The following is a 21,770-nucleotide window of genomic DNA, read 5'->3' as shown; positions in this document are numbered from 1 at the left end:
TACTGAATTTTTTTTCAATGTACCAACTTTTAAAAAGAGTACACATTCAAGTTAATATATATTATAATCTATATACAATATATTTTGGGGTGGTAATAAGGTCAAAGTCAGGACCTCATGTACCCTAGGCAACTGTTCTACTACTCACTTCCTTCCCCTTCTTTATGAATTTATTTCTAAAATACATTGTTTTTGTAAGTTTTCCTTCCATAGTGTTCATTTGTTAGATATACAAATAATATAAATATTTACATTTTGTCTTGAAGAGAGAGGTCAAATATTTGGGCAGAGCCTCAAAAACATAGTGAAAGAAATTCTCACTTAAAATGATTGAGCTTTTACTTGAAGGTTGCAGCAGTAGAAGGTGGTTCATTCCACTACAGATCCAGATCTCAGAAACAACTTTAACTACTAGATTAGGTCACATGCTCACCACTGTCATAAAAGCACACCACTTAGCTCAGAGCTAACACACACAGGCATGTTGATGAGGACTCCTATTCTGATTATTCAAAATGAGAAAAGAGATAACTGTACATTTCTAGAAAAGGAGGAAACAGATGTTTTTGTGAAAGGCCCTTGGAAATTCCCTTCAAGAGTCAGCTACTTCCAAAGCACATTTCAATGCCTATTGTTTACAACAGTAGGTGGTGAATTGCTTTCTGGAATTTTAGTAAGAATTTCAGTTTGGATTTATGTAAGGACTGAAGGACAGTTGGGTTAGAAACTAAGCAAAGAGCTGGCTATTGGCAAGCTGATGCCTGATGAATGCAGATTTTTCTCTATGTGAATCTGAGAGTTGACCCTGGAGCACTTCCTTAGAACCACAATATCTCACCTTTAAAATGGACACATAAAGTCTTTCCTGCTTTCATCACTCAGTTCTCTTGGTGTCCACATAATGATTCAAAAAGGGCCGTGGGAATTCATGCGGACTGTCCTCATCAAAGACAAAAGGCAAAGTACAGCTAGGGGGTAGCAAGAAAGATGAATTCCTCAAGCCATTCCTTTTGAAATAGTAAATTTGCATTCCAGTTTTATGAAAAATGGTGTAGTCTTTGTTTATGATTTCAGAGGCTTAAGGATTCAAACATTCATTTCACAATGAAAAATAAAGATCTATTCAGCAGTAAACTCTTTGCTTTATTAGAAACTCAGGGTTTTTCTGGCATACTCAGTGAGCCTGGAAAAGTTGGATAATACTGCAGAGGTGGCTAGAAAATCGATTCTTTTCTTTTTTTTCTTTAACGAGAGAGGAGATGAAAGAGAATAATAATGACTGGCACTCTGTACTTAATATTTTGCATGCAATGTCTTTTGTATTTCTAAAGATAGCTCAAGGAAATATAAACAACTATTTTCTGTGTATGGAAATTAAAATGATACTGACTGACCGATGATATCATAAATGAATGAGCCCTCAAGTCTAGAAATCAAGCTCTTACCCATACAGGCTTAGTGTAGAAGAGGCCTGTACTCATTCCCTGTCATGCCTTTCTCCCATCAAAGAAGTAAAACCAAATGTGAAGATACTGTGTACTGGGATGATATAATGGATAGGAATGTAGGCATGCATGGCATGTAGAAAATGTGTAATCCACAATAATGTGCATGTCTAATGTAACAGTGTTATCTGTTGCTGGGCTTCCAATGTATTATTATTATTACAGTATATAATCTGATTTTGCTAACTCAGATTAGTAATAGAGAGGAGAAAGAAAAATAGATGAGCTTCATCTGCATGACTAGATAGCAATGCTAGAAATACCTTACACTTACACTGTTTACTTTAATAAAGATTAAGTGCAAGGAGTCAATACCACTGTTGGTCCATGCATAAAAGCTGTTGTAGGAGTCATATATGTTGCTTAGGTAGCCTTGAAACATCCTTTGCTTCTTTGCTCAAAGACTATTCATCCTTGTATTAACCTTGGTACCATCCTTGTTAATGAAGAAGTTTTACTTATTTAATTTTGGAAGAATAAAATATATAGCATAATTCAAATGATTTTTTTTCATATTTCATAGTTTGTTAATTTTCATGTACTCTCAGATAAGGTTTATATTACTGCTGGCTTACTTATATTTGTGCATAAGTATTGCACAAAGTACAGAACCTAATTACTCTATTTCCATGATATTCCCTTCTTTTTGAATTTTATGAAATATTAAAATTAAAATGGTTGAGAGTTTTTAGCATGATATATACAAATAATTCTGCTATTCATTAGACAAAAAGTCTATGAAATGTATCTTGGTGAGGCATTTAGAGATATTCGCTAGATTGTAGTTGATTGATTTTTTTTTTTTTTTTTTTTTTTTTTACCAGTGGCTTTGGAGAGAACATTATTCCTCTGGATTAATTAAATTGAATAAATTCTAATGGAAAAGTTTAGCTTGTATCCTTAGACACTGCATTATCCACTGAGACAGATTATGTAAAGGAGCATTATAAACACAGTAAAATCTGACATTTAAAAGAATTTGCTATGGACCATTATTTCATCTAACAATGGAAATGTGGAAGTAGCAGGGGTGAATAAATCAATAAATTCACTCAATACAGTGGCCAAATTTTTTGGTTCATTCACTTCTGCAGATGATGAATTAGGAGAAACAATGCCACTGGTGGAATCCATAGAAAAATGTTTTTCTTATCCTGATCGTTTCATTTCATTGCTTAGATTTTTTTTTTTTAAATCATGTCTAACATACTGATTCTGGTTTTGAAAACATTAACACATCCTGGCATCTGATATACTCTGTTTCTTTGGATAATCAGCCTCTCTGAATACATGTGTTTATTGCTTTCAGGTGGGAAAGGTGGAAAAAAGAAGAAAAACAAAAATTCTTCTAAAGGGCAGAAAAACAATGGATCGACTTGGGCTAATGTCCCTCTACCTCCTCCTCCAGTCCAGCCCCTTCCTGGGACAGAGCTGGGGCACTATGCTGCAGAACAACAGGAAAATGGGTAAGAAGGTGATGTATTCTGACAACATGGCCAAGGCTGCACTTCCCTCTCTATTCTTTTTTGCTGTGCACTTCCTAATCATTTGACTGCCTCTCCTCCCTCCAGGCTCATCGCATCCTCCTTTACTGTTTGCAATCTCTCTATATTTTCAGCTGATAAATATAAAACAGCCCGTATTGAGGAGTGAGAATCCTTGGCCCTCAAGTGCTTTAGATTGTCTGCAATCATGATAATCAACCTCCATTTATAATATTGCTTGTTAGTTTGAAAGCAAGGACCCACAGCTCTGTGAACTAAAGAGGCACTCCTGAGAAAGGCTGAAAGGGAATTAAAGTAACCTTCTTCATCATCCCGTGCAGCTTCCTAATGACTTGATGTCTGGCCATAGCAGGGCGCCACCAGGAGAGCAGCATCACAATGGGATAATTGTGGGGACCTGACCAGTGGGTAGAACTTTAATCATCGGCTCTGATGGGAATTTAGGGAACGGAACAATAAGAGATTCAAGTCAATGCACACTCTATAACAAAGTCTTTTTAAGTTAGACAATTTCTTTTTGATGGCCCTTAAATGTGATGTTTCTCTATTCTTTCTCAAATATCCCATGAGTTAGTTTTCTATTAGTTTGAGTGGTGATTGATTTGAAACACAAAGGCACAGATTAATGTTTTTTACTACAAAAAAATCAAATGAAATATTTTACCTATATTAATATTTCTAAATGCTATGTACTGCTTTCAGCTTGCAAATTAGTATTTTGACTAGGCTTGTATACAACCCAAGAATACAAAATATATGGAGATTTTTTTTCTTCAGAAATTTTGTTTTACACAGAAGTATTAACATATTAAATGTAATTAATTACATAGTGGATTATGGTTTATATTTGTTCAAATCTTGTAAATATCATATGCATTTGCTTATAATTTTTGCCTTTTTTCTTTTTATGAATGCTATCTTACACATGCACATGTAGTATGTATCTATACATACATACATATTATAGCATATATAGTCTACTCATATACCAATACACACAAGTCTTTCCTCCATCTTTCTATCTCTCCAATAGACTTCATTTGTTTCTCTGTGAAATAGTGCTCATAGTTATGCAAACAATGATTATTTAACTAATCAAAATGTTTTCATTTGAAATTAGCAGTCAAGAGCCCACTCTTTCTTATCCTGGCTTAAAAATTAAATTGTGAATATGATCTTAATTCATACCAGTGATGTAAATATCTCACAATCTCATGAAAAACAAGAGCTACATATTTCATCAAAGGGATTATTACAGGATTATTAGTTAATAGTTTGCGTTTTAAAATTGTAGCCAGAAAATATGAAAATATAATGGGATAAAAGCAAGTGATGGTGGGCATCAGGAGAGAGTCCCAGACGGGATTAACAATAATGTTGAAAATATAGTCTCTAGTTACTAATTATGATTTGTAGTATTGCTTCTTAAGGGCATAGTCTTCAATTTACCTTCTAAGCCTTCCATGGCCAGTTTCTTTCCTCACAGCACAAAATAGCAGGAGTTATTCAATCATTGTTCAAATGAAATGATATTTGAATGTTAATTCAATCATGTAGCCATGGTGCTGTGTTTTCCCTTCTTAATATGCTTCTTCTGTTTGAAAAAGGCAATGTGTTAAATGTATTAGGGCCTAGCTCTGACTGTAATACATTTATTATAGTCATAGGCTGCATGGAAGAATTCAATAGTAATTAAATAGGCACTTTGCTTTGTTCTTGCAATTAGAGATTGGCAAGCTTCTGCTGGAGTTTAACGTTATTGTATTTTTATTAGTAATTTGGTATTTGTATCTGGCCTTTAATAAGTTAGTTCGCATGCTGCATTGATTTGCTGTCATTTTGATCATTACTCATTAGGAAAGACAGATAATAGGATGCCTCAAACTTGGCTATCAGAATGTCAGGGAACAAGGACTTGCCTCGGGAAGGTTGGACAAAAGAGCTTTGGTTGTCCATTGGGAGTATTTTTGTAGAGTTTGTAGGTTACTGCAAAAAATATCACAAGTTTATGCCTTAAATAAGATGTGCAATACTACAAATTGCAATCAGTAACTAGAGACTATATTATCAACATTATTGCTATTCCCAACCAGGGCTTTCTTCTGACTGTAGCCTTCCTCCTCCTGCCCACTATCACTGTCTTGTTTTCATCCCTTTGCATTTTCATAGTGGCCATTTTGCTGGAACATTCCCAGCATTATTTACTTGAGCCAAGTGGATCTTATAAAATATGAAGGAAACCATTAAACAGAGCTGTATATATAAAATATGCAGTCACCTGCTCCCATCTCTTCTTTTCTTGGTAACTGCACTAAACCTTTCTATCTAGTCCTTAGGAGTGGATTCAAATATGAATACCAGGGAGGTGATGAGCAGTTCTCTGCATATCATGACATGAAGTACATCCTTCATTCCTTCATTCACTAGTGTTAGTCTCCAACTCTTTGGGATATTTTTTCCACTTTTTATTTTTTCTTCTATTGGTAGAAACCACATTGAATTATGCACTTTTTTTCAGACTTCCTTGTCCATGAAGGGTGATCAGTTTTATTCATTGTGGTTCCAATTATCTTTGCAAAGAATATAGAGGAATGTTGATGATAGCATCCACCCTACTTTAATGAAAGGTTAATAAAAGTGGTTTAAGTAACATAGTACACTATGTAATTTATTTACCTACTATTATAATTTTTCATAATATCAAAGTTTTTAAGTAGCCTCTCCTTTGTCCAGTATTACTTGAATAAAAAATGAATCAAGTATAATTTACTCTAAAGCTTTTAACTTTATCATTGTAAATAATGTATATATCACATGCTTCTCTCTCTTGTCTTAACCATGGTATCTCTCTTGTCTTACCCATGGTATATTCTAAATTTATACATCATTTAGATTGTTTAAAGAATTGCCTATTATTCATCAAGTAGGAATATTTTTGATACTAATGGGCTATTTTTATTTGAAATACTAAACACATAGTACTTTGTATAATAGCTTTGGATTATGCCAAGGTAAATACTGAAAATACAACTATTAATTTCTGCTACAAAATGTGTTGTTTTTTTAACAAAGTTTTTGGAGTAAACTTGACTTTCGCTATTAGTAATGGTTAACAGTAAACATGTTCTATACTGAAAATGGGCAATAATTTTATTAGGTTCTAAATATGTATTTCTTACCTCAATAGGCACTCAAACTCAAATAAGTCATGTAAAGAAACTTAAACTTTCTTTTAATGAAGCTCTTTGCATGTCAATGAATATGATTTTGGCCAGCTATAAGGGAACTAAATCTCCTTGAAGAAAAGATACAGTAAAAATATGAAAAGTTAAATATTAAACTGAATGAGTAAAAGAATCAACACTGGAATTCTAAAATCCATTTTCAAATCAATATTCAATAAGATTGCTGCTCGTAATTCTGTAATGTAATATTTGAGTACTGGTTAGCTTTGTCAGTAAGTTTTACAAATTAAAAATTTAGAATTTAACTTGAAGACTTGTAAGAGTAGAATAGAGAACCTAGAGAGGGGAAATTTGTTTGAAATAAGTTTGTTTCTATGGCCAAATATACCAGGCTACAAAGTTGTAAAGGGAGAAGGAAACAAAACCATTTGGTTTCAGTGTGAGAGTCTTGCTGACAAACGGTGTACTCAGTCTAGAAAATATGTTGAAGCTAACTATGTTAAATGAACATAACAGAATGAAGAAAAGTAAATGGCTCTCTTATACTGTTCTGATGTCTTCATAGATAAATTTGTAAATAGTCAGCAGGATTGATTGGATTTGAAAACCTTAGAGCATTCAATGCAACACAGGATGCTGGCTACAGATTTTAGAGCAATAGAACCCTTTCTTCAAATGAAAACTGTGATCTCCATAAAACAAATTAAAATGACAATGTGCTAGGAAAACATATTTTTTTTTCAGTACAGACTGGCACATATTATATAGTTAATAAATAGGGATACAGATTTAGCCCGTATCATTTTTGTGTACAGATAACACACTGCAATGTGTCTGCTGTTCACAATAGTATAAAAGATATTTAGGGACAGCCATCCTTCTAAACTGTACTCTCAAAGTGGAGCTTTCAGTTTAAGCTCCCCAAAACACAAGGGCATCAATGTAGCCTCAGCAAGGCAAAAGTAAGTGACCACAGACACAAAACAAAGGAGCCAAATGTAACGTTAACTTGGAGTGGAGACTATTTGGGTTGTGGAAACAAGATTTTGGAGATCCAGTGAGACTAAACAGGTAGAGGTGACACTGTTCCAAGCTCTCTGGAAGTGATGAGGTCTTGTGTAACTGACTCATTCCTTCCTCTTCTCTCTTATGGCCAATATTGTTCTCTCTTTATCTCTTTTGGAAACTGAGCACTTCAGTACCTGCCTCTGGGCTGGCACATATGTAACTTAATATATTCCTATTACTATTGGCCAGCAGAGCCTTGCCAGTACTCAGAGACTTTGAGCTCTCCAGGTTTCTATTCCTACAGTGGGCTCTTTGGCTGGTGAATCACATCAGCTATGCACAGTCATTCTTCCATCTTCTTATTTTACTCATACCCTTACCAACTTCCTCCCTTCCTCTTACCAAGGTTCTACTACCTTCCATGTTGTCTTACCCAATGATCTATTGCTGTGAAGAGACATTATGACCCCAGCAATTCTTCTATATTCTTCTATAGGAAAGCATTTAATTGGGGCTTGCTTACAGTTCAGAGGTTTAGTCAGTTATCAGGATGGTAGGTAGCATGATGATACACAGGCAGACATGGTACTAGAGAAGTAGCTGAGAAGTCGATATCCAGATTGTCAGGAGGAAAGACAGAGAGACAGACACTGGTTCTGGCTTGAGCATTTTGAAAGCTCAAAGTCCACCTCCAGTGTCACACTTCTTCCAACAAGGCCACACCTCCTAATAGGCATCACCTGGTGACCGAACATTCAAGTCTATGAGCCTATGGGGAGCCATTCTTATTCATGTATCTTTCTGTTTGACTTTTGCTTGTGTTTAACCAGAATTATTAACATGGGCATGGCATGAGTCTGTCCACTGGTGCCTGAATAGCTTCCCAGTGGCTACATCACCAAAGACAACAACTTCCTGTCTTCTAGAAGCCACAGCTCCCTTTTGCCGAGCATGGCTTCATGAGCCTCTCTTCCATCTAAACTATAATTACTGGTTTAGCCTTTTGGGAAGCACAACTTTTGAAAAGTCTTTTTTTTTTTTTTTTTTTGGTTTTTCGAGACAGGGTTTCTCTGTGTAGCTTTGTTCCTTTCCTGGAATTCGCTTTGGAGACCAGGCTGGCCTCGAACTCACAGAGATCCGCCTGCCTCTGCCTCCCGAGTGCTGGGATTAAAGGCATGCACCACCACTGCCCGGCTGAAAAGTCTTTTTTAAAAGTATTTTAGGATTTATTTGTTTGCTGGAAATACTAGGACTATGGAGTTGGTGTAAATAGAACTGTTATTTAGAATTTAATGCATTACTAGTCTATAGTCTTGACCCAGGATACATTCTAAAATAGCATTGATATGCTATCTAAATCTTCAAAGTAAATTTTATAAACTGAAAATATATAAAATAATGGATTTTGTGGCAAACAATTTTTACTGAAATTAGATAATTACTTTTTATTTACAAGATTTTTGGAATTATATGTTGAGATAAACATGTTGTGAGTTTCTATTCACCAAGCATTGATGACAGGTATATTATATGGAATAACTGGTTGCCATAGGTGTAAAAGAGTAAATATAATTCTTAAACATGTGTTAGATGGTCAATCAGCATCATTGGCATATTCTGTTTGTGCACAAGGATACACAAGAAAAGGAGGTGGATGCATCTCTAAGCATTGACTTCATTAATTGTCTTTAATTAGCAAATTGGTATTTCCACATGAGTAACTTTGGTGGGAAGTTATTGCCATTTGCAGTTGTGTGGTAACAATTAGCTAATAAGGTATTTTAAGAATGAGTTGAGACATTCTGAGATTGTACATTTAATTAAGAACAAGAACTAAGATAATAATAGTCAGGTAGTTTACTATAATAGCCTCAATAATGTGATAAGGAAGACATAGACTTTTGAAACTTTTTAGACACCATTGGGTTGTTATTTATTGCTATTGTGTACGTGTGTGTGTGTGTGTGTGTGTGTGTGTGTGTGTGTGTGTGTGTGTGTGTGTGTCAGTGAACACATTTCCTTATTTAATTTCAGCTATGACAGTGACAGCTGGTGCCCACCATTACCAGTGCAAACATATTTGCACCAGGGTATGGAAGATGAGCTGGAAGAAGACGATGATAGGGTCCCAACGCCTCCTGTTCGCGGTGTGGCCTCTTCACCTGCTATCTCCTTTGGACAGCAGTCCACTGCCACTCTTACTCCATCCCCACGGGAAGAGATGCAACCCATGCTTCAAGCTCACTTGGATGAGTTAACAAGGGCCTATCAGTTTGATATAGCAAAACAAACATGGTAAATATCCTCTGTTAGCCACAGGCCACATACTTTCTACATATGTAAATGTTTTGGGACGTATATTAAGCAGAGATGCCTATAAGTCTGTGTGGGTGGTATGAAAAGTTGTTTAGATAATATGTTAGCCATACACACACACACACACACACACACACACACACACACACACACACACACACACACACACACAGAAAGTGGTGACAGAAATTTAAGTAACCTGACAAACATCACTAGGCTAGTTAGAGAATGAATGAAGGATTCAGACTGAAGTGCTTTTGTCAATAGCAGAATCCTTTCTCACTCACGAACTAGCTCCAATTATTTTATCCTTGAACTTGTTTTGAATGCCACAATAAAGGACTCCTTTCACATTCTTTAAAGTGCCTGTGGTTAATTCTGCATGTGGTTGTGACTATGTAAATGCATACTTCTGAAAATTAGTATGGACAGTGTCAATTATTAAAAGACCCTGTTTGAACTGAATTAAGTGGATTAGAAAAATAATAAAAAGAGTAAGTGTTTCAAGAGAAATGCAAGAACACATTACATTTTTTCCTGATAAAACTGCAAATCCATAAATCACAGATGGAAGTCTGTTAGGTGTTCTATAAAAATGTGGCAGAAACAGAAACAGGGCTAAGCATCAGGATTTTTAGAGAATTTTGTTTTTCGTCAATACTGATTTACATGTCAATGTATATGACCTATCAAAAAGTATCTTCTGTTGATTTACATCATACTTGAAGATGAAAGATTTTCCATTTTTGTCTAGCTCTATTTACTAAAACGTATTCATAGTGAAATATTTATAATCTTTGTTGTTTATGAGCTGCTTATTTTTAAAATACACCTACATATATATTCGAGAAGTTACCCAAATAGGGAAAAACACTCTGTGCTGTCACAAACATGTTTTTGGCTAAGGAGCAGAAGCCCTTTATTTCTTCAGAATCAACAGATATATTCTCAATAGTCAAACATGCTTATTCTTAAACAATATTGTTTTACATAAAGCTCCTTTGTTCAAAATACAACTAAGTTTAAAACAATTGAATGATGAGATATTGGATTTTGACTTATGAAGCCATACAATATTGTCACTTATACTTTAAACATGGCTCTGATTCATATTAGAATCTCCTGGACAAATTAATATACAATAATACCTAGTTCCTACCTCCAAGTGGATTTTGATTGCTTAGTATAGAATTCCATGCAGAAGAGCCAAGTTTAGATCCATTTCCATAAAGATAAATGAGTCTTACAGATGTATGACTTGGGTGACTATGTCATGTATATATATCATGTATATATATACTTCTGCTATATATAAAATGATAGTGATGCTAATAATTTGGAAGGGACCTTCCTAATAATACCTTAAATTATGATTAAGTATATGATCACAAAATCTCCAAAATCTCTCTGAAGTTTTAGAACATGCTAAAATAGTTTTAATAATTCACTGGATCTTCTATAACCACAGTTACAAATTATTCTCATAAAATACAATGGATTAAAATAAGCCAAGGGAAGAGATGTGGTACAAAATTCTGAAAAATTCGAAAGGCAGAGATCTCTCATTGGAGTTTCAGGTAGCCCTGTTTACCCAGCATTAGCAAAATGCATGGAGTATTACTAAGGCAAGAAGTACATGGGAGCAGAGCTAGAGACATGGCCTTAGGTCTACTGAAGTTGTCTTCTCTCATAGCTGACCTTAGTAGTCAGACCACTGAGAGATGAAGCTACTACTTTGTGACTTGAAGCCCTATGATGATTTGTCCTGTAAAATATTGCATAAACCAAGGTTTCCAAGTCTACAGACACTTGAACCAGAAAGAACATGCTTATGAGAGTAGAGACTACAACCAGGTTTTAGAAAACAATGTCTACACTTTTTTAGTTATGGCGAGCCTATCTATTAGGCTTCATGTTTTGTTTTGTTTTTAAGATTTAAATGTTTGCATATTTCTTGATCCTTAGCAAACTACCTGTCTATATTCTAATTTCTGAAAATGTTTAGAAGGGGTTAGACTTTTACTTGAATTGGTTACTTATGTCTTTTCACACTTAAAATCTCCCATTGAGTAATTGCTTCATAGGTATCTCCTGACTGGGTGAATGACTAAGTCATTTCCATTATCTTCCACATACCCATACACTAGACCTTGTTTCTTGCCTTGAGACTCTTCCTACACAATCTATAATATTATGAATGCTGCAGATAACTTTGCATATGAGGGTAGGTAGTAATTCATCCTTTATCCAAAAAGTACCTTGTTTGCTCTTGTGATTTGGAAGTGCCTCCTACTTTAGATTACACAATTACATATCACATTCACAGAACTCTACATATAAAAAGCTCCCAGCTGCATCTCCAGAGATACTATTCATACTGCCTATTGAAATGTTCAAAACAATTCCTATTACTAGAAGATAGTTATTTTTATACCTTAATCTCATATATCAGATTAACTTCTAATTCTGCTTAAATTGATGAATACATTTTTTTCATTCCTTTGTAATTTTTCCCATCAAGACATTCCAACAGCTATATAGGATTTCAGTGTTGGTCTGTTCGATCCCAACACATCCTCCAAATCTATAGCATTATAGTAAAATGGACCACAAATGCCATACTGCTTGATATTCTCTTATTTGTCATGTGGTGCTCTCTTTCCTCAATTTACAAACTGGATGTGGTACCACGTGTATGGCAAAGTAAGCCTGTCAGAGCACAATATTCACTCTAACAGAGTTTAGTAAAACTTGCTTTTCTTTCCTCAGTGTAGATGAGTGGGTTGTGATGTATGCCAAGGGGTTGCATGCCAGCTCAAACAACTGCTCTGTAACACTAGAGATCAAATCTGGCCACACTGAAGTGATGTCCAGGACTAACATTCTTGGGCTTTTTATCACTGAAGGATCTAGAGTACTGTTAGGTTCACAATTGTTTATAAATTCACAGATGCAATTCACAGGGGAATATTAAGCAAATTTTAGAAAAGGGAACATTTTCTCAAAAGATTGCATATGAGGACAGAAACCCTTCAACTTTTTTAAAAAACAGTGGCAAAAAAATAAAATGTATTGTACTTATCTGTAATGACTCTTACATGGGAGGGGCCTTTTAAATACTTCTGTAGGAAGTCAAGAAAAAATGTTCAGACATGGAACACAATCACTCTTTGTTGACAGTTACAAATAATCATGAGTTGCCTCAAACTGAGCATTTTATAGATTATGAGGAAATATTTAATGGTCTCACAGCACAGCAAGTGGACCTCAGAATCCAGTTCCACATTGTATTTATCATAAAATGAGAACCGAGACACTCAGGCTTTCCTTAAATATTTTCTAATAAACAAATCACCATGCATGGATGGTCTGTTAATTTTATAATGTTGGGATTAGACTTCTTCACTCATTCCAACGAAGTAACTGAACATGCCTTATGTTGTAAATTCAGTCCCTCCACTTAAGACTTGGTTCTTGAGATACATTGCAAATATCTAGAGAGCACAAAGTATTTGTATCTAATCTCCATTGGGATAATGGAACAGCTGTTCAGCCTGATGTGATGGGAATCATACCAAAAGCAATCCTCATAGGACAGGAAGTGTGCCAGAGGCAGGGTCAGGGCAATCAGGCCCCCACCTGACAAACTTTCTTCAAACATGCTGCATAGGTTAAAACAAGTGAGTTAGATTTCAACACTAACCTGGAAGTCAAATATCTTTGGTTATTGGGGGGTGGGAATGTAAAAATGATTGGTGACAATATTTTCTATTCTCTTTTGAATAATTTATTGATATAAAAATACTAAGTATATATTTTCATCTCTGTGTGTTGCCTTATAAACATATAAGAAATTTTATAGTTTATGCTATTTGGTAAGGCATGTGTCCATATCACAGTGTCTTTGCTGAAGTGAAAGAAAATGCTGTGTATTAGCAAATATTGAAAACAGTATGAGTTACCATAACATGCCATTTAACATGAACTACAATTTTGTTGAAAGTTAATGAATTGCTTCTCGTGTTTCGTTTCTTTCCATTTAAATTCCAGGCACATTCAAAGCAATACTCCACCTCCACAGCCCCCAGTTCCACCATTAGGTTATGTGTCCGGAGCCTTGATTTCTGATTTGGAAACAGATGTTCCAGATGAGGATGCTGATGATGAAGAGGAACCGATAGAAATCCCCAGGCCCCTCAGAGCACTAGACCAGACACCTGGATCCAGTATGGACAATCTAGACAGCTCTGTGACAGGTAACAAAACGGATAGAATAAGAAAGAATAAATGACCTATTTGTAACATTAAAATGTATCACAAATCAAATGCTTCCTTATGTAAGATGTATTCCACTCCATCTATTTTTGTAACATTTTAAATATGTTAATGTTAAACACCAAATTCAAAAAGGATTTAGAAATACTTTGGCTTTGCTGCTAAAATGATAAGGAAATTCATGAATTTTAAAAAGCTTTAAAGACATGAAAGAAAACTCAATTATATCCCAGGCTTTCATGAAAAGTTCACTCTGCTAGAGAACCAAGTCTATTATATGAAAAACCTTTCCTTTTCGAAATGATATAATTTGTATATCGGGAGCAACATACAAAGTGAATGAGATCTTAAAAATGCTTCTTGATATTTCACTCTGTAAAATCATTCACTGATGATAATAAGCAAGTCTTCACCAGGAGCTTCTCTCTTAGGTTGCACATGGTACTATTTTTGGAGTGGAAACATGTATAGTGAGATAAGTAATACATTTATGCATTCCACATTGCTGAATCTAATCACCAGTCCTCTGCCAAGAAGTATAGTTATTTTGACTGTTTATTACTTAGCTCCTCCCCCATTTTTCTTGTTCAATAAGCAAAGGCTTAAGTTGGTGCATGCCTATGATGAGCCTAGGACTGAGAAACAACCCATTTCCATTGCTTTAAAATTGTACAATTGAAATCTCATATACACACAAAGGAATCAGATCGAGTCGAATTTCTGTCTTTCTCTCCCTGAGTTATCTACCCCTTGACTCACAAATATGCCCCCTATTGGATAATGAGGACATAGCTACTCCAAACCTAATTCTGATCTCTGCTCTCTGCTGCATCATCTCAGACCACCTATATCTATGTTCACTTGGATGACTCCTTTCATCCTAAAATGCTTTTGATCAATCTCCCTGACTTCTTTGTGTTCCAGTATCTTCCTAATCTTTGTAGAACTGGGTCTTCCCAGTAGATCTACAAGCACTGGTGGACCTTGGTATGTGAAAGTACAGAGGACACATCAGAACCTCTGCCTTCATTTTTTGTGATTCTCAGCATCTGAGGCATGGATCGAATTTCAGTTTGTTTTTTGCCTGGAGGCTGAGCTCCATACGAAGCTAATTAAGATTTTAAAACCGCAGATATATTCCTGGGATTGGAAACATAGATCGAATTGAAGGGGACAGAGCAAAAGTTAAAATTTTTGGATGCCGTGAGACCTGACTTATTAGTACACTATTATGTTAAGCCTCTTTGCCTGGATTTCTAGCATAATCTACTTTAGGGCAAAATTCTGAAAATATCTTTGCATATTTCACTGGTAATACCATACTGTTTCCTATTAAGAATGCAAGGAAAGTTCCAAGAATAATGGCAAAAGTCAGCTATAGCTTCTGAAGTTCCTTATTAAATCTTATAATGCCAGAGACAATATGTACCTCCCTAAGGTAGCAGAACCTCATTTTGCCCTTTACATACTCAACTGCTAGGAGCTAGTTAGGCAGTTTTAGGTGAGGATAGTCAAACAATCTGCACTTCTCCTGGAACGAATTCCATGTTCATGCCAGAGAACACTTTCATAGCTAAGAAAACAAAGTTTCCTTTGATACTTGAATTCATTGCTTAATTGTTGCCCTATATAAAACCTCAGGCCATCTAGTTACGTATTTCTCCATAGTGAATGTGTCCCATGAAAATCCATCTCCCAAGTAACATACCTCTCACTACACTAGCTAAATAAGAACTTCTATTGTTTTGTCCTTTCTTGTACCTGTAACTCAGGTTAGTGCACAGACATACATTCAGGCAAAATACCTATAAAAACAAACAAATAAATAAAATTATTATAAAAACAGAGTTCTCCTTTGTAAAAAAGTACATTAATGCAGAATATGTTCAGAGCAATTGAATACCTTGTGGAGCTCCTTAAATTCTGAAATGAACATTCATTTTAAAAAAAAAGTCAAAAGCAGAAATTATCAATGGTTCCAAATTATCTGAACTTAGTATCAAAAAGCATGTATTGACAAACCTATTGCTTCATATAATTATTGCCCAAACAAGCATTTATTCTGTGTCCCTTACTTATAAACACTAGATCAGGAATTTAGATTCAATAATAATAATAATAATAATAATAATATAATAATAAACAACAATAATAGTGATAATAAAGAGGAAGAATAAAAAGCACCCTAATAAATGCAGAACATTCTTCTAAGCACAGAGGTGGCTGCTTTTTGAATGGCCCATAGATTTAAGAATGATTTTCTTCTATTTTTTTCTTCTTGAGACAGGTTCTTACTATGTAGCACTTCTGTCTTGGAACTTACTATATACACAAGGATGATTTGCATGCAAGAATTAAATGCGTGCACTACCCCAGGCAGACTTGGTTTTTCACACCTTAAAAGCATAGCAAGGAAACAAAAGAAGAGAGAAAGAATCTTCAGAGGAAGGAAAGAACCACAAAGACAGGACAAGAATGGATGACTGAGATTTGGAAGTCTGGAGTACCGAGTATCTGGAACTTCGAAGATGTGTCCTGCCCTTTGTTCTTAGGATCTACCCTAGGTTGTAGCTCACTTAACCTTCAAGATTATTTGATTGCTGATGCTATATTTTATAATAAGGAAACCAGGTCACAGATAAATCACAACACTTCATCTACCTTAAGCGGTTAAAAAAATATATATACAAAAATCAGTCTTATGCCCACTAAAATGACTATCACCCCTGCTTTGGGAATGTCTAACATTTATCTCTGAACTTAATCTTATGTAATAAGAAAATGATGACTAGTTTATTGCCCAACATGAGGCTTTTTCTTCTGAATGTACACGTAGGTGGATAAATATGTGTTTCAAAAAAAGAAACCACAAAGTTATATGGACAAACTAACCCTAACTGTGTACTTACGTGATCAAGATTATGATGAGTTTTCAGATGTGACATTTATTTGTCTCATACTTGGTTCTATATTCAGTTACAGCAGACTGTCAAAATTTATCTGTCAGTATTTTTAAAGAAATTACCATTTTTATCATTTTTTTTTTTTTGGTAATCTGTGCATCTAACTTTTCCTGCATAACTATTTGATTGTCACAAAGCACAAAAAATAGTTTTGGTGTTGCAGTGTGCCCTTGTTGTGGGTTGGAAAGAAACACTGAAAAGCTTCCATTTCCAGAAACAAGCTAGTAAACATCAACCCATCATGTTGGGGTACCAGAGAGACAGGATTTGGCATTTCTTTTCCAACAGGCATGGTAGAAGGCAGATAAAAGCATTTCCTGGATTTAATACCACCATGAAAAGAAAATTATAAAAGGCAGATGAGGCAGGGTGGAACGGGGTGTCCTTAACATATAGTTGAGGTTCTAACTGCCTGGTGACAGAATAAAGTTCAGTGATGAGTGTTGTTAAGTGATATAGAGATTGCCCTGAGTGTTGCAACCCTCATGCACAGGGTGACTAAATGGAAATTCTGCTACTGTTTTCTTTTGCTGTTTTGGGAAAGTTTAATTTTTGTTTTCTAGAACTTGTTCACCAGATCAGTGTGAAAACACAGCACTTGACAGCCCCCACCTCTCATTTGCTACACGGGTTTTTGGAAAGTTGGCCATTAAAATATTTCGCCTGAGGTTTTTCCTCTGCTGCAAAAATTCTTTAAAAAAAAAAAACTTGTTTTTTTGTTTTTTAGTATGAAGGAACATTTCTGATAAAGCCTATACAAGTGACAAATTTATTGTGGTAGGCTACTTCAACAGCTCTAGGACCTTTAAGACAAATTAGATGCCAAAATTTGATGATGAAAGGGTAGATATTATACATATATGATTTTAATCTGAGCAAAACAAGTTAACAGATGTTATGCAACCTAAGGAAAAGACTATCTAATAATTCCTTTTAGTTTTCCTGTATGTTTTACACACACACACACACACACACACACACACACACACACACACACACACACAAATATTCACATACCTGGAGAATAGGTAGATTTGTTACTCATCCAAATCTTAGAGTATCAGAAACATTTCCCACATATCTTCCCATTTTTTTCTACATTTAGAGAAGGTCAATATTTGGAATAATTTCACCAAAGACAATTATAGAAGATTTCCCTTAGCAAGTAGTTAGACAAATCCTGCTATCTAATAGAGTTCCTGGATTAAATATTGGCTCAAAAAATCGGTGGCCATAAGTTTTTGTAGCTCATAAAAATGGTAATGCAACAATTAGCAGGGTCATATTAGAGAGCACAGACTTTACTCCAGCTTAATGGATCTAAGGATAAGCATTTGTCAGCAAGGAAGGATTTAGCATAAATTGACATGTAAATGAATTGACGACTGATCATAAATTAATTTTAGTGCTGAAGATGTAATAGAGACACAGCAAGATGCCACTTTATCATGGCATTTTATGCTCAGTAACATTTAAGCAACTTAATGTCCTATGTGAGATTCTTCATCAGCCTGAATTAATTTCAGTTTTTTTTTTTCCTGGCCTTTCATGGTTTTTAAGCTGAAGAGTTTGGAAAGATTGAAGCTGTAAACACTAATAAATTTGGCTTTATGGCACAAATTCATTTTTCATTAAATGCTTAAATATGTATTGATTATGTTTGTGGCTATAATGTGTCAGAGAGGAGCATGCATTGCTTGCAAGTTGTAAAGATTCTCCAGCCAAGTTATTCTTACCTGGTGATCTCTAATTTTCATTCTTGTGTCCATAGATATAAAAGACACAGTTATCACAAAAATGGCATGCTCTTTAGTCTACCAGTTAATGCTTTTCTTTTCATCTCTGTCTGTCTGTCTGTCTATCTGTCTTTGTCTCTGTCTCTCTCTCTCATGCACACACATATACACACACAGATCTTTGCCCCTTTGAAATTATTTAAGTAAATATTTGGGTTCTGCTTAATGTTTATATCTAAGGGAAAGCAGTAGCCACTGAGGTCCCAAACCAATACCTAACAAATACATTTTCAGAATTCCATGCAAAGAGTTATAACAGTGAGATTGAAACCCCATCCATGCATATCCATAATATTGATCTTACCCCTGGTCCAGTGTAGTGTCTGTTAGAAAAAAGGCAATGATGGGAAAGTCTTACTTTTCTATGCTTTATGCTCCCTTTTCTATGTTGTCAAGGGGCAAAGACAACAAATTGGCTTCCATAGACTTTGTTTTGTGTCATCAGGCTTCTCAAGTCCTAATGAGGGGGCATGTCCATGGCATGTATCTCTTCATCTATGCAGAGCCATCCTTTGCTCCTAGAGGAAAGATGAATATAAATAAACCAGAAGAGCAGCTCCAGTATCTCTCCGCTGTCTGACAACCATGGAAAGCCCTGTCTTTGTGTTACTCACTCTTCCCAGAGAAAGGGAGGCAATATATCAAGGAAGAACTTTGTGGGGGAAGGGAGTAGGTTAAACGCAGTTGATTTTTTTAGGATGTGGCAAGTATAGGCATGGAAATTCACAAGGAGGACTCACTGCTCTGAAGAAATAAACCAGGGTCTTTTTGGAGGAAAGCAAAGGGCTGACTTTCTATTAGGAGGTTAGCCAGAATGCCACTGATGATGCTGCTGAGACACGGGACTTCCCCTCTGCATTTTACAGTATCTGGGACCCAGTTGTAGAACCCCAGGGCAGGTACAAACACAACAGACACAAGTAGTTTGGGTTGCTTGTGTTGGGGAAAAGATTTGGAAAAACAAAATGCCAGACAAAATGTATTAATATGTATGAATATGACTAAGTCACAGTCAAAAAATAAATTGTGACTTGAAGTAAATTTATCATTTTACATTGACTAAAAACACCATAAATCACCACTATCATAAGGCAGCAAAGCATAACCAACACATATATGTATATGTATATACATATACGTATGTATGTATAAGAGGGATCTTATTACATAATATACATCCTGTTATGTAATTAAAATCATGTTAGCATTTTGTGTTGCTTTTTTAGGCAATTACATATTATTTTCTATGTCTCTAAATAATCAACAAGAATTCACTAATAATTTATTAAGAAAACATTAATTTACTAAATTTTCTAGGAATGCTTATAGAGACTTCTTTTGCAAGTAAAATAAAGTAATTGCTAAGACATTAGCTGGGCAGTTGTGGCACATGCCTTTAACCCCAGCTCTTGGGAGGTAGAAGCAGGCAGATCTGAGTTTGAGGCCAGACTGGTCAACAGAGCTAGTTCCAGGATAAGCAGGGCTACACAGAGAAACCTCATCTCGAGAAACAAACAAAAAAACAAAGAAGACATTATACATCACATTGACTCATGCATAGAATGAAAATGCCAAATGCATTTTATGCAACATGTCCATCTTTATTGAATTTCTGATTTTTGATATCTCTGGATAATACATATGGGAATGAATAATAGGTAGTTCTTTATGTCTAAAATCTGCTTCCTAGTGAGTGTCTGTGCAGCAGCTACAATCAAGGGATGGCACCAATGTACTCTTATATGCATGGTACTTAGGCAACCAAGGGGCTGGGACTGATTCTAATACAAGCCTGAAGATGGATCAGAATCAAGCCAACCAAGGGCTAGTGTTTCACTTAGACACTGGAAAATAGAGCTGGCAGCAATGCTGAAGTATCTTTAAGTGGTGTGTGTGTGTGTGTGTGTGTGTGTGTGTGTGTGTGTATGTGTGTGTGTGTGTGTTAATGTGTGACTACAGACACTGCAGAGATAGGCAGAACTCCATATTAAAAGGACCCAGTGACTCAGAAGCCTAGTAAGGATATGGATGTGGTGTAGGTAGTCTAGAGATCTTTCAACTGAGACATCAAAGTGGGTAGGTTCTTCAGAAAGACAATTTAGACAACCATAAGGAAAACAGGAGGTACCAGAAAGAAACAAGTTGACGAGAGCTAAAAGATGAAATGTGAGTGAAAGTATAAGGTCATGCCTATTTTGGCAGTGAAAACAATAGCCTCAGGAAGGGACAGATATGAGGTCTCAGATTCCGTAAGCCTTCTCTCCGCTGTGATTCCACAGTCTTTGGTGACCCCTCCCTAACCAACCAGGAATTTTTCCTTATCTCCTATGGCATTACACCACACAGTCCTTTGCATAGTTCCTTCTTTGCTTGTAGCCTATTGGTCCTTGACAATGATCCTCTGCCCAGAAATAAATCTTTCAGAAGATGCTGAGTTGCTGGCGTTATCATAGCTTTCTTCTAGTGGCCTGCTACAGGGGATTTGCTTGGAATGTAACCAGTATGTATGTCTGGGTGCTTTTGCCCTAGATTTCTTACTCTGCTCCATCTAACTCTATTTTGACTTCTCAGATTATATTACATCTTTCCAATTCTATTTTCTCTCTGTTGAAAATGGGTGTGCTCTGTCACTGACCCTTTCATTAACAATTCAAATACTTCAAGCTCTTAACTACACTATTATCCTGAAAAGAGGAGAAAAAGAAAAACACTACAATATTAGATTTCACCAATTTGTTACAAATATTATTGTGTCCATTAGAAAACCTAACATGGATTTTATAAACACATGATGTGTACCTTTCTAAATATATTAGGGTAAGTACTACTTGGTAGTTTATTGTGTTATGAACTAATTGTATAACAACTTAAATAAATATCATATTAATTACAGTAAATAGTTGGTTAAATTCCCACTGTGATTTTATTTGAGGAAAAAAAAATGAAAACTGACTTTTTTCTAGAACCTTAAGAAAATGTTACTTGTAGTATCTTCAAAGTACTTAATATTATTAACACATAAAGTTGCAATTTTTCCTCTAACACTGTGTTTCATTTTTCAGAAAATCCAACACTAATGTTCATGATATTCTTATGATTAATTTTTAAAGGAACTATTAGCATTCAAGAGAAACTGGAGTCATAAAGATAATTACAAATTAAAGAATACATAACAAACATTGTCATAAATAGAAATTCAGTAAAAAATAATTTTTCT

At 35.3% G+C, this 21,770-nt stretch overlaps 1 protein-coding gene across 20 annotated transcripts in view; it reads left to right on the top strand.

The window, feature by feature from the left end:
* Positions 1-21,770, top strand: part of Robo2 (roundabout guidance receptor 2) — a 1,547,722-nt gene that overhangs the window by 1,509,339 nt on the left and 16,613 nt on the right. For all 20 annotated transcript variants that reach the window (XM_036203250.1, XM_036203243.1, XM_036203256.1 and 17 more), the window contains 3 exons: positions 2,815-2,971; positions 9,238-9,498; positions 13,570-13,775. In XM_036203250.1, coding sequence (XP_036059143.1) covers positions 2,815-2,971; positions 9,238-9,498; positions 13,570-13,775 — 624 coding nt within the window. The remainder of the gene's footprint in view (positions 1-2,814; positions 2,972-9,237; positions 9,499-13,569; positions 13,776-21,770) is intronic.

The sequence above is a fragment of the Onychomys torridus genome, chromosome 12, assembly GCF_903995425.1.
Source record: "Onychomys torridus chromosome 12, mOncTor1.1, whole genome shotgun sequence".
NCBI classification, from domain to species: domain Eukaryota; kingdom Metazoa; phylum Chordata; class Mammalia; order Rodentia; family Cricetidae; genus Onychomys; species Onychomys torridus.
The sequence above is the reverse complement of the archived record's forward strand: the minus strand, read 5'-3'. Positions and strand labels throughout refer to the sequence as shown.